The 11625-nt window shown below is 43.1% G+C and overlaps 1 protein-coding gene across 1 annotated transcript; it reads left to right on the top strand.

The window, feature by feature from the left end:
* Positions 1-7687, top strand: si:dkey-197j19.5. Its single transcript, XM_038969837.1, has 7 exons — positions 1-320; positions 412-661; positions 819-982; positions 1121-1334; positions 5813-6020; positions 6195-6323; positions 7320-7687. The coding sequence occupies exons 1-7, from the start codon at positions 60-62 to the stop codon at positions 7543-7545; spliced, it is 1452 nt and encodes a 483-aa protein (XP_038825765.1). The 5' UTR covers positions 1-59; the 3' UTR covers positions 7546-7687.
* The last annotated feature ends 3938 nt before the right edge of the window (positions 7688-11625 follow it).

Genomic DNA, 11625 nt, shown 5'->3' with positions numbered 1-11625 from the left:
TGCTGTATTCTACTGTACTGTACTAAACTATGTGTTCACTGGGAAATCATCAATGAGTGATGCCTCCATGGCTCATAGACCCCATTATGTTACTTGCTCTGTCCCTTCTCCAGGCCAGAACACGTGCCAGCCCAACCCAGCCTTCTCGGCGGGCTAATGTGCCTCGCACACGCGCAGTCCGGTCCCAACTGCGCGAGGTAAAGGAGGTAAGGAGGTACCTCCACACTCACAAGCTCCGACCCTCTGAACTGGCCAAGAGGCTTGACAAACATGGCACGGGACGCATCAGTCGGAATGACCTCCGAGCTGTGTTTGAGAAGGTAGTGATCCTATGAATAATATAATGACATGGCAATCCGTGTGAGTGTAGGCCTATGTGTGTGTTTATTGATATTGATGCATCTCCATCAGGAGGGCCTCCCTGTGGTGCCAGAGCATCTGGATGACCTGGTGTCCACTCTTAGCGGCATGGAAGGGGACACGATGACAGTGAAGGACCTGGCGGAGGGCATCAAGGCCTGGAGCCTAGAGAGGGAGGAGGAGAGTGCCAGCTGGGGCCGCAGGGGCCTGACAGAGAGAGGAGAGCTAGAGCTGGAGAAGGGATGCAACAGGGAAATAGAGAGAGTGAGGGGCAGGGAGCAGCGGTCTCCGAGCATCCCAGGTTAGTAAAGATGGAGACATGATCCTCTCAGCTCATCACCCAATCAGCATTGTGTAGCATTGTTAAGTTGTATGATGTGATTAAATGGATACAAATGCAGTGCTAGAAAGACCTCCCATTGCCTTGTCTCCTCTCCTCTCCCCTCTTCTCCTCTCAGCACGGAGGCCAGTGTGGAGCCGTGGTCTTAAGCGTGGGTCAGGGAGGCATGGTGCCCAGCTCCTGCCCCTCCCCAGTCCTGAGCTGTGCCTGCAGACTCCCCTGTCTCTAGAGGAGCAGCAGGAGCAGGCCCTTATACAGCAGCACCGCCGCAACAGGATCAAGGTGAGGGCAGGACCAACACAATCAAATCCTACAGGCAGGACACCTCCTGTCCAGAGACAACTGTCACTACAGAGCATCAAGGCTATTACGGCCATTCTCTCTATGTTTCTCACTCTCTGACTATAACCTGGTCTGTAGGAGGGCATACAGGATGAGGAGGTGCTGGCCATCATGAGGACAGTGTGTACAGGGAACACCACCCAGGACGCCCACTCCCACCCGTCCTCTCTGGGAGGAGACACGGCCCGAGCGTTGGACAAGTTCAGGAGACAGTGTCTGGGGGAGTACCTGGACTCACTGGACCAGTGTCACACACAGGGGGTCACGGTCAACCAGGCCACACTGGAGAGAGGTGAGACCCATAGAAAAACACACATACAGCAAATATGACACACACAATACACAAACACAGTACACTAGACACCCAAGCACATAGCCACAGGAAGAGGTTTAGTTGGGTGTGCTGGACGGGGGTGGACACCTTTATAATAATGCATTGCATGCATCTATAATCGCATTTGCATGGTGGCATACAGTTAAGCAGACACGTTTTTAGGATTTACACACTTGGGTTAACATGTTTTAGCAGGGTCTGGGAAACAAATGGGCCTTTAATAAACGCATTTCATGCAATTCTACGTCATTTGCATGATAGAAGACATTAGCACAAAATGGCCAAAATAATACTTTGTTTCATCATTATTATTATTTTATATCATTGTTATTATTATATCCGTATGTATTTACAGTTGAAGTCGGAAGTTTACATACACCTTAGCCAAATACATTGAAACTCAGTTTTTCCCAATTCCTGACATTTAATTATATAAAAAATTCCCTGTCGTAGGTCAGTTAGGATCACCACTTTATTTTAAGAATGTGAAATGTCAGAATAAAAGTAGAGAGAATTATTTATTTCAGCTTTTATTTATTTCATCACATTCCCAGTGGGTCAGAAGTTTACATACACTCAATTAGTATTTGGTAGCATTGCCTTTAAATTGTTTAACTTGGGTCAAATGTTTTGGGTAGCCTTCCACAAGCTTCCCACAATAAGTTGGGTGAACTTTGGCCCATTCCCCCATTCCTGTAACCGAGTCAGGTTTGTAGGCCTCCTTGCTCGCACACGCTTTTTCAGTTCTGCCCACAAATTTTCTATAGGATTGAGGTCAGGGCTTTGTGATGGCCACTCCAATATCTTGACTTTGTTGTCCTTAAGCCATTTTGCCACAACTTTGGAAGTATGCTTTGGGTCATTGTCCATTTGGAAGACATATTTGCGACCAAGCTTTAACTTCCTGACTGATGTCTTGAGATGTTGCTTCAATATATCCACATAATTTTCCTACCTCATGATGCCATCTATTTTGTGAAGTGCACCAGTCGCTCCTGCAGCAAAGCACCCACACAACATGATGCTGCCACCCCCGTGCTGCACGGTTGGGATGGTGTTCTTCGGCTTGCAAGCCTCCCCCTTTTGTTTGTACAGATTAACGTGGTACCTTCAGGCATTTGGAAATTGCTCCCGAGGATGAACCAGACTTGTGGAGGTCTACCATTTTTTTTCTGGGGTCTTGGCTGATTTCTTTTGATTTTACCATGATGTCAAGCAACGAGGCACTGAGTTTGAAGGTAGGCCTTGAAATACATCAACAGGTACACCTCCAATTGACTCAAATCATGTCAATTAGCCTATCAGAAGCTTCTAAAGCCATGACATAATTTTCTGGAATTTTCCAAGCTGTTTAAAGACACTGTCAACTTAGTGTATGTAAACGTCTGACCCACTGGAATTGTGATACAGTGAATTATAAATTAAATAATCTGTCTGTAAACAATTGTTGGAAAAATTACTTGTGTCATGCACAAAGTAGATGCCCTAAAGGACTTGCCAAAACTATAGTTTGTTAACAAGACATTTGTGGAGTGGTCGAAAAATGAGTTTTAATGACTCCAACCTAAGTGTATGTAAACTTCCGACTTCAACTGTATCTAAACCAGTTCTTTAAATATGCAAAACGTGTTTTGTTTCATTCTGTAGAGAAATTTAGGTTGGCTAAATTAAGTTTGATCTGTCTTTTTAATTATGTGCTCAGTTTTAATTTTAAGATAGGTACTGTATAAGTAGACCTTTTGTTAAATACATATAATTAGTCTATTGCTGTCATTTGTTGGGTAAGTTAGGCACTAGCCTTTCTTGGTAATTGCTGCAATATAGCCTGTTCAAAACTTTTGTGAAGGTTTAAGCCCAGTTCCAAGTGTTTTGCTTCATTCTGTTGACCCATTTTCTTTGGCCAAATTAAGTTCCAACTGTAATGTTGTGTTTGCCGCGATATAATATCCTTCTCGTATTTTACCTATAAACAATGGCTTGACTTACTTTTGATATTACCCTAATAAAGTTTAGGAACTTTTGTGAAGGTTTGGTCTGGTGGGGCTATTAGCGTATACTGCAGCCTATGATATGAAGGTAGAGCACACCCGCATTCCAACTGACTCCGACAGTTGAACTTGAGGTGACAAATAATGTTTAGGCCTACCAGAGTTACTCCTACAATCTAACAATATAATACTTGTCTTTATAAAAAAAATATTCTGATAGAAAATGTACGAATGAATCTCCTTCTGTACGCCTATATCTGTATAGCAGACGCAGTAGCCCATCTGACGGGTAAAGAAATGCATGTTGGTGTCGTAGCATGCAGCTGGCATATCTCTATCTCTCTCTGAGGCTAGGCCTAAGCTGGCTTCTCTTCCTTTATATTCATTTTGTAAATATGAATATCATACAGTAGACACCTAAGCATAGCAGTCCATTTAAATGTTGAGCTCGAGGTGATTTAGTCCTCCAACCGCTAGAGAGTGTCCGAAGTTAGGGGGTGTCCGATGGGGGAAAATTAGCTATACAGGCCTATGCATGCAATGCCCTGATGCATTTATTGCTCAAATCTCTGACAGCTGAACCGTGAGGTGGACAATTATTGTTTTAGGAAAGTCAAAACAATATAACAATAGGCTATAAAGTTTTGCATATGCTACACATGGAAACACAAGGAATAGTGTTTTTGTAATTTGTTATAGGCTGTTTTTAAGGAATGTAAATATGGCTCATTTGGCCAATATCCCTGGTTTATTGATGGCGCTGGCTGCGTGGGTGGACGCCCTATTAGGTTACACACCCAATGCATATGGATAACCAGTACATTTCTCAAATGTCAGATGATAAATTAAAATCTTCCCAGTCACTTGTCCAGAGCCAAATTTTCCTAACAAAAACATGATATATAGTATACACTGACTGTACAAAACATTACGAACACCTGCTCTCCATGACATAGACTGATCGGGTGAAAGCTATAATCCCTTATTGATGTCACTTGTTAAATCCACTTTAATTCGTGTAGATAAAGGTGAGGAGACAGGTTAAAGAAGGATTTTTAAGCCTTGAGACAATTGAGACATGGATTGTGTATGTGTGCCATTCAGAGGGTGAATTGGCAAGACAAAAGATTTAAGTGCCTTTGAACGGGGTATAGTAGTTGGTGCCAGGCGCACCGGTTTGTGTCAAGAACTGCAACATTGCTTAGTTTTTCACACTCAACAGTTTCTGTGTGTATCAAGCAGAGGCTGGTGGGAAGGATATATAGGAGGACAGGCTCATTGTAATGACTGAATGGACCGGAGTCAAACGTGGTTTCCATATGTTTGATTTGTTTGATAACGTTCCATTGATTCCATTCCAGCCATTACATTGAGCCTATCCTCCTATAGCTCCTCACACCAGCCTCCCCTGGTGTCAAGAATGGTCCACCACCCGAAAGGACATTCAGCAAACTTGACACAACTGTGGGAAGCATTGGAGACAACATGGGCCAGCATCCCTGTGGAACGCTTTTGACACCTAGAGTCAATACCCTCACAAATTGAGGCTGTTCTGAGGGCAACTCAATATTAGGAAGGTGTTCCTAATGTTTGGTATACTCAGTGTATAGTATAGGCTACAAAATACATTTTCCAGTGACACTGACTCACCCAATGATGAAGATGCAGCATAGGGTACTCACCGGTGATGTGCTCTTTCCAATATCTGAAGATAAGTTACTTTGAAAATCAGTGCAGTTCACTCAGAATTGCTCCAAAATTGTTGAGATTTTTTTTTTGCTTCTACAGACAGATTAGTCTTCTCTTTTTAAACTGACAGCCGCAACCATAGAAATATAACCCATAGATGGCAGTTCCCATTCAAGTCAGGACTGGCAGCCAATGCTAGTGTACCCATGAGTTTAACAGTCAAAGTGCCAGGATTAGAGGTTCCAAAATCCTTCTATGGATTATCCTGTATCCATGGCCACAATGCAACAAGCTGTTCTATATTTGCCACGCATGCTGCCCTAATTGCGGCCTTCCCGACTGTAAGTGTTTGTGATAAAACTTAATCCACAGCTATTTTTTTTTAGAAGCTATTGATCCTCTGTAGATAAATGATGCTCTCTGGTGTAGTATTTTGAATGATTTAATTTATGTTTGTTCAGGCAGGAGTAATGTAATTTTGGGGGAAATACTTTTTTTATTGCCTAATTTGGGCAAAAGTATTTATATTTATCAGGGTGTGCTGCAGCACCCACAGCACCCCAAATACCGTGAGGCAGGCATTAGGTAAAGCACAAACATATACCCCTTTGGCTTTACATACAAAAACAATTCCAGATGATGTTGACACCTTTTCTATTCTAATCACATGACCTTATGTGACAAGTACCCTTCATTACTGATTAATAGCACTTTAAAGCACCTTGATTGTAGGTGTGTGTGTGTCCTGCTCCTCCTCAGTTCTGCTGCATCCAGGGGACCATGTCCTAGGGGGTCCAGAGAGTCTCGTGCTGAGGCAGGCAGGAACCAATCCCATGCCAGGGTGTGGGGGCCGTCTAAGGACCTGGATCGGTTACAGCAGCAGTACCCCACGGGGGGGCGAAGAGAAGGAAGAAGAGGAGCATGGCCTGGAGGAAGAGGCCGCTCTACACAAAGTCTGCAAGGATACGTGAGTATTTATGTCATCAACCGCAGATAGATGATCAAATTGACCACACAGTGACAGTCAAATCAAGCAGAGAATAGTGATTTAAGTTTGTATTATACCACATGCAGTTCTGACAGTGAGGGAGAGGTCAACAGCTCTGACATTACCTGTGGTGTTTTCTGACTTCTCTCCCAGGCCTTTGTACCCCTCCCATAGGTCTGTACGTCGGGGCCCCAAGATGATGACCCTGTCCACAGGTCGAGCTGAGGTCAGACACAAGACAGAGTGCTGGCTGACCAGGGAGGAGTACACGCACATGACCAGGTGAGGAGGAAGTGACATAAGTGTTATTATAGCAAGCAGCCACGCTCTTAGAAAAAAATATGCTAAGTAGAACCATACAGCGTTCTTCGGTTTGTCCCCACGGGGAACCCTTTTTTGTGCTGGGTACAACCCTTTGCAGAGGGTTCTATCTAGAACCCTCTATGTAGGGTTCTTCAAAACCCCCCTGCAAATGGTTCTACCAAAAACCATTTTATCATCTAAAGGTTCTTCCTAGAATCGTCTATGAAGTGTTTTACCGAGAACCCTTTTATCTTTGGAGGGTTCTTCCTAGAACTCTCTATGAACGGTTCTACTAGCCTTATTAGCCTTTAAAATAAAATTATTTTTGACAATATATTCCATATATCATAAAGCATTTCTTTGAGGGCTTAGTTATACCCTAACACAGTGGTGTTAGGAATCTCCTGGTTTACAGGCCACATCAGGCCTGCAAGTCACATTATGCTGGCTTGCAAAGTGATGTGTAATTCCTATTGGAATCCAGGCAGAGTTAAGATATCCAACAACTGGAATTGTTAATCACCCGCAACCTGCATTCAGAATGACTGCCAAGGTAGAGAAGATTGAATATTGAGACTACCTCAATAATCTAAACTGGGACAACCATCTCAGTAACGGGTGCAATAAATCGGTACATTCAATGTACATTCAAAAACACAGATTACAGTAAAACAAATAATTCTGATAATCTTCCTGCAATAGAGCATGCTGGGAAATAGTATATATGGTTCTATGTAGAACCATTCTTACCTTCCAAAAAATAATCTTCCAAAAACGGTTCTTAGGATGTTAAAAGTTAGGTAGAACCCTTTACCTTTGTCTTCCTAAAAGGGTTCTTCTGATCAAATCCTATCGCTCTGCAAAGAACCCTTTTGGAACGCTTTTTTCTAAGAGTGCACAATGATAGTAGCCACAGCAACAAGAATGTATACTGTTTAACATGTGTAGTGTGTATGTTCTGTTTGTTTGGAGCAGCAACATGAGGGAGCCGTCCAGCCGTAGAGCCGACCCTAACGCGTTCTGGACTGGTCAGGACAACCATGTGAGACTCTACCTGCCCAAAGTGGGCCTGTCTCCTGAGGGGGTCCTCTTTGAGCACATCATCCGCTCTCCCGCCCCAAGCCCCGGCAGCTGGCCTGTCAACGACAGGGGCTACTCCACCTCTGGAGACATAGATGGACACAAGGCCTACACCCTGTAGAGCGCTTTACTCCATGCTCCAGATACAATATTGTACTTTCATGTGGGAGTTCAAAGACTTTTTGCTGTTAGATTATGGTTACAGTCTTATCCAAGGGTCTCCTCTTCATTTCACGAGGCTATTTTTAATTGAGATTATTTCGTCTTTGAAGCTAATAAAGACTATAATATAAAGTGAATGTCCAGTGTCGTGGCAATGTCCTGTATTACCAAATGAGGAGAGTTACAAACCACACACCAGTCAGAGTTATACTTAAACTTCATCTTTAATAATATGAGCTTTAAAATCGTCCTTTGACTCTCAGATCAATTCAGTGTCTATAATGAATTCTGAGAGTGCCTACAAAAGAATACCAATATCTTTTATAGCCAAGATACACCCCCCTAGTTGACATGACAAACCATAGATAATAGGAACTCTTCACAAAGGGCCTTATACTTGAGAAAGGAGTATCCCATGGCCAGATAGCATTAGCTATAAATTATCATTCAGTTTGGTCTCTAAGACGAGGTTCTAATCTCGTTCCTGGTACTTCATAGTACAAAAACATTACCTCACTATCTGGAATGCTCTTTAGGCTTTATTGACCAAAGACATTGTAAATATCCTCTGTCAGTGCTATCTCATAGAGGCCCATCCTCAGTGGAACACTGAACACACAATAGTCGACAGATTCTATTCTGTCGAATAAAACAACCATTCTAATGCAATACAAAGATTATAATATAATCTTACAAGCACTATAACATAATCTCGCAATTTTCCACGACACCAGTCAGAGGAGTATCCTTTTAGGTGAGTAGTTTTTAATGACGATCTTTCAAGACTGTCCCAAAGAAAACCCACCTACTGCTTTATGACATGCAGTCACATTGTCGTGCACGCTATGACATCTCCCCCTTTAAAGGGATACTTCAAGGTAGTTTTGTGAGCCAATGATAACTAGCGTTAGGGGTTGTGTCCCTCTCTCTACCTTCTTTCTCTCTCTTCTATTTTATTTTCAACGGACTATGGGACAGTGCTAGTAGCAGTGGCTTGACCGCGATTGGTTGCGAGGGCCAACCAACGAGAGCGTACAGGTCGCAATGGCGGGTAGTGTATGGGGCTTGGTGACAAAACGGATAGCACTGGGATAGACGGCATCCAATTTGCTGAGTAGAGTCTTTGAGCACATCATCCGCTCTCCCGCCCCAAGCCCCGGCAGCTGGCCTGTTATTTTGTAAATGACATCGCCGAAGTGAAGGATCGGTAGGATAGTCAGTTTTACGAGGGTATGTTTGGCAGCATGAGTGAAGGAGGCTTTGTTGCGAAATAGGAACCCGATTCTAGATTTAACTTTGGATTGGAGATGCTTAATGTGAGTCTGTAAGGAGAGTTTACAGTCTAACCAGACACCTAGGTATTTGTAGTTGTCCACGTATTCTAAGTCAGAGCCGTCCAGAGTAGTGATGCTGGACGGGCGAGCAGGTGCGGGCAGTGATCGGTTGAATAGCATGCATTTAGTTTTACTTGCGTTTAAGAGCAGTTGGGGGCCACAGAAGGAGAGTTGTATGGCATTGAAGCTTGTCTGGAGGTTAGTTAACACAGTGTCCAAAGAGGGGCCAGAAGTATACAGAATGGTGTCGTCTGCGTAGAGGTATCAGAGAATCACCAGCAGCAAGAGCAACATCACTGATGTATACAGAGAAGAGAGTCGGATTTTGACAGAGTCAAAAGCCTTGGCCAGGTCGATGAAGACGACTGCACAGTACTGCCTTTTATCGATGGCGGTTATGGTATCGTTTAGGAACTTGAGCGTGGCTGAGGTGCACCAGATTGCATAGCGGAGAAGGTACAATGGGATTCGAAATGGTCGGTGATCTGTTTGTTCACTTGGCTTTCGAAGACTTTAGAAAGGCAGGGCAGGATGGGTATAGGTCTGTAACAGTTTGGGTCTAAGGTGTCTCCCCCTTTGAAGAGGGGGATGACCACGGCCGCTTTCCAATTTTTAGGAATCTCAGATGATACGAAAGAGAGGTTGAACAGACTAGTAATAGGGGTTCAAACAACGGTGGCGGATACTTTTAGGAAGAGAGGGTCAAGATTGTCTAGCCCAGCTGATTTGTAGGGATCCAGATTTTGCAGCTCTTTCAGAACATCAGCTGTCTGGATTTGGGTGAATGAGAAGCGGGGTGGAGGGCTTGCCCCCCTGCTTGTCCTTGCTTTGCAATGCTTGTAGTTAGCCACTGATTCCTTTCAAACCACTCATTGTTGAATTTGCGATTTCCAACTTGTTGTGTAATGTTTATGGCCGATGAGCACCAATACGTTTTATCTATAATTTCTCTTCACAATTTCTCTTCATATGACACACACGTTTTCAGTTCTGCCCATAAATTGTCTATAGGATTGAGGTAAGGGCTTCTATGGCCACTCCAATACCTTGACTTTGTTGTCCTTAAGCCATTTTGCCACAACTTTAGAAGCATGCTTGGGGTCATTGTCCATTTGGAAAACCCATTTGCGACCAAGCTTTAACTTCCTGACTGATATCTTGAGATGTTGCTTCAATATATCCACATCATTTTCCATCCTTATGATGCCATCTATTTTGTGAAGTGCCCCAGTCCCTCCTGCAGCAAAGAACCCCCACAACATGATGCTTCCACCCCCGTGCTTCACGGTTAGGATGGTGTTCTTCGGCTTGCAAGTCTCCCCCCTTTTCCTCCAAACAATACTATGGTCATTATGGCCAAACAGTTCTATTTTTGTTTCATCAGACCAGAGGACATTTCTCCAAAAAGTATGATCTTTGTCCACATGTGCAGTTGCAAACTGTAGTCTGGCTTTTTTAATGGTGGTTTTGGAGCAGTGGCTTCTTCCTTGCTGAATGGCCTTTCAAGTTATGTCGATATAGGACTCGTTTTACTGTGGATATAGATACTTTTGTACCTGTTTCCTCCAGCATCTTCACAAGGTCCTTTGCTGTTGTTCTGGGATTGATGTGCACATTTCGCACCAAAGTACGTTCATCTCTAGGAGACAGAATGCGTATCCTTCCTGAGCGGTATGACGGCTGCGTGGTCCCATGGTGTTTATACTTGCGTACTATTGTTTGTACAGCTGAACGTGGTACCTTCAGGTGTTTGGAAATTGCTCCCAAGGATGAACCAGACTTGTGGAGGTCTACATTTTTTTCTGAGGTCTTGGCTGATTTCTTTTGGTTTTTCCCATGATGTCAAGCAAAGAGGTGCTGAGTTTGAAGGTAGGCCTTGAAATACATCAACAGGTACACCTCCAATTGACTCAAATGATGTCAATTAGCCTATCAGAAGCTTCTAATGCCATGACATCATTTTATGGAATTTTCCAAGCTGTTTAAAGGCACAGTCAACTTAGTGTATGTAAACGTCTGACCCACTGGAATTGTGATACAGTGAATTACAAGGGAATTAATCTGTCTGTAAACAATTGTTTACAAACCTTTCTGTTTTTCTAAAACCCTGTTTCACTTTGTCTTTATGGGGTTTTGTGTGTAGATTGCTGATGATTTTTTGTTATTTAATCAGTTTTAGAATAAGGCTGTCACGTAACAAAATGTGGAAAAAGGTGAGGGGTCTAAATACTCTCCGAATGCACTGTATACATTTGGTATTTGGTATTTTATTAGGATCCCCATTAGCTGTTACAAAAACAGCAGCTACTCTTCCTGGGGTCCACACAAAACATGAAACATAATACATAATGACATAATACAGAACATCATTAGACAAGAACAGCTCAAGGACAGAACTACATACATTTTTAAAAAGGCACACGTGGCCTACATATCAATGTATACACACACTATCTAGGTCAAATAGGGGAGAGGTGTTGAGCCGCAAGATGTTGCTTTATCTGTTTTTTGAAACCAAGTTTGCTGTTTATTTGAGCAATATGAGATGGAAGGATGTTCCATGCAATAAGGACTCTATATAATACTGTACGTTTTCTTGAATTTGTTCTGAATTTGGGGACTATGAAAAGACCCCTGGTGGCATGTCTGGTGGGATAAGTGTGTGTGTGTCAGAGCTGTGTGTAAGTTGACTATGCAAACAATTT

The sequence above is a fragment of the Salvelinus namaycush genome, chromosome 2 (assembly GCF_016432855.1).
Source record: "Salvelinus namaycush isolate Seneca chromosome 2, SaNama_1.0, whole genome shotgun sequence".
NCBI classification, from domain to species: Eukaryota; Metazoa; Chordata; class Actinopteri; order Salmoniformes; family Salmonidae; genus Salvelinus; species Salvelinus namaycush.
This window is presented reverse-complemented; position numbering and strand designations above follow the sequence as displayed.

Coding starts and splice junctions, on each gene's coding strand:
- si:dkey-197j19.5 (XM_038969837.1), top strand. CDS start 60: ATGCCTCCATGGCTCATAGACCCCATTATGTTACTTGCTCTGTCCCTT. Junction 662..818: donor GCGGTCTCCGAGCATCCCAG/GTTAGTAAAGAT, acceptor TTCTCCTCTCAG/CACGGAGGCCAGTGTGGAGC. Junction 6,021..6,194: donor CACAAAGTCTGCAAGGATAC/GTGAGTATTTAT, acceptor CTTCTCTCCCAG/GCCTTTGTACCCCTCCCATA.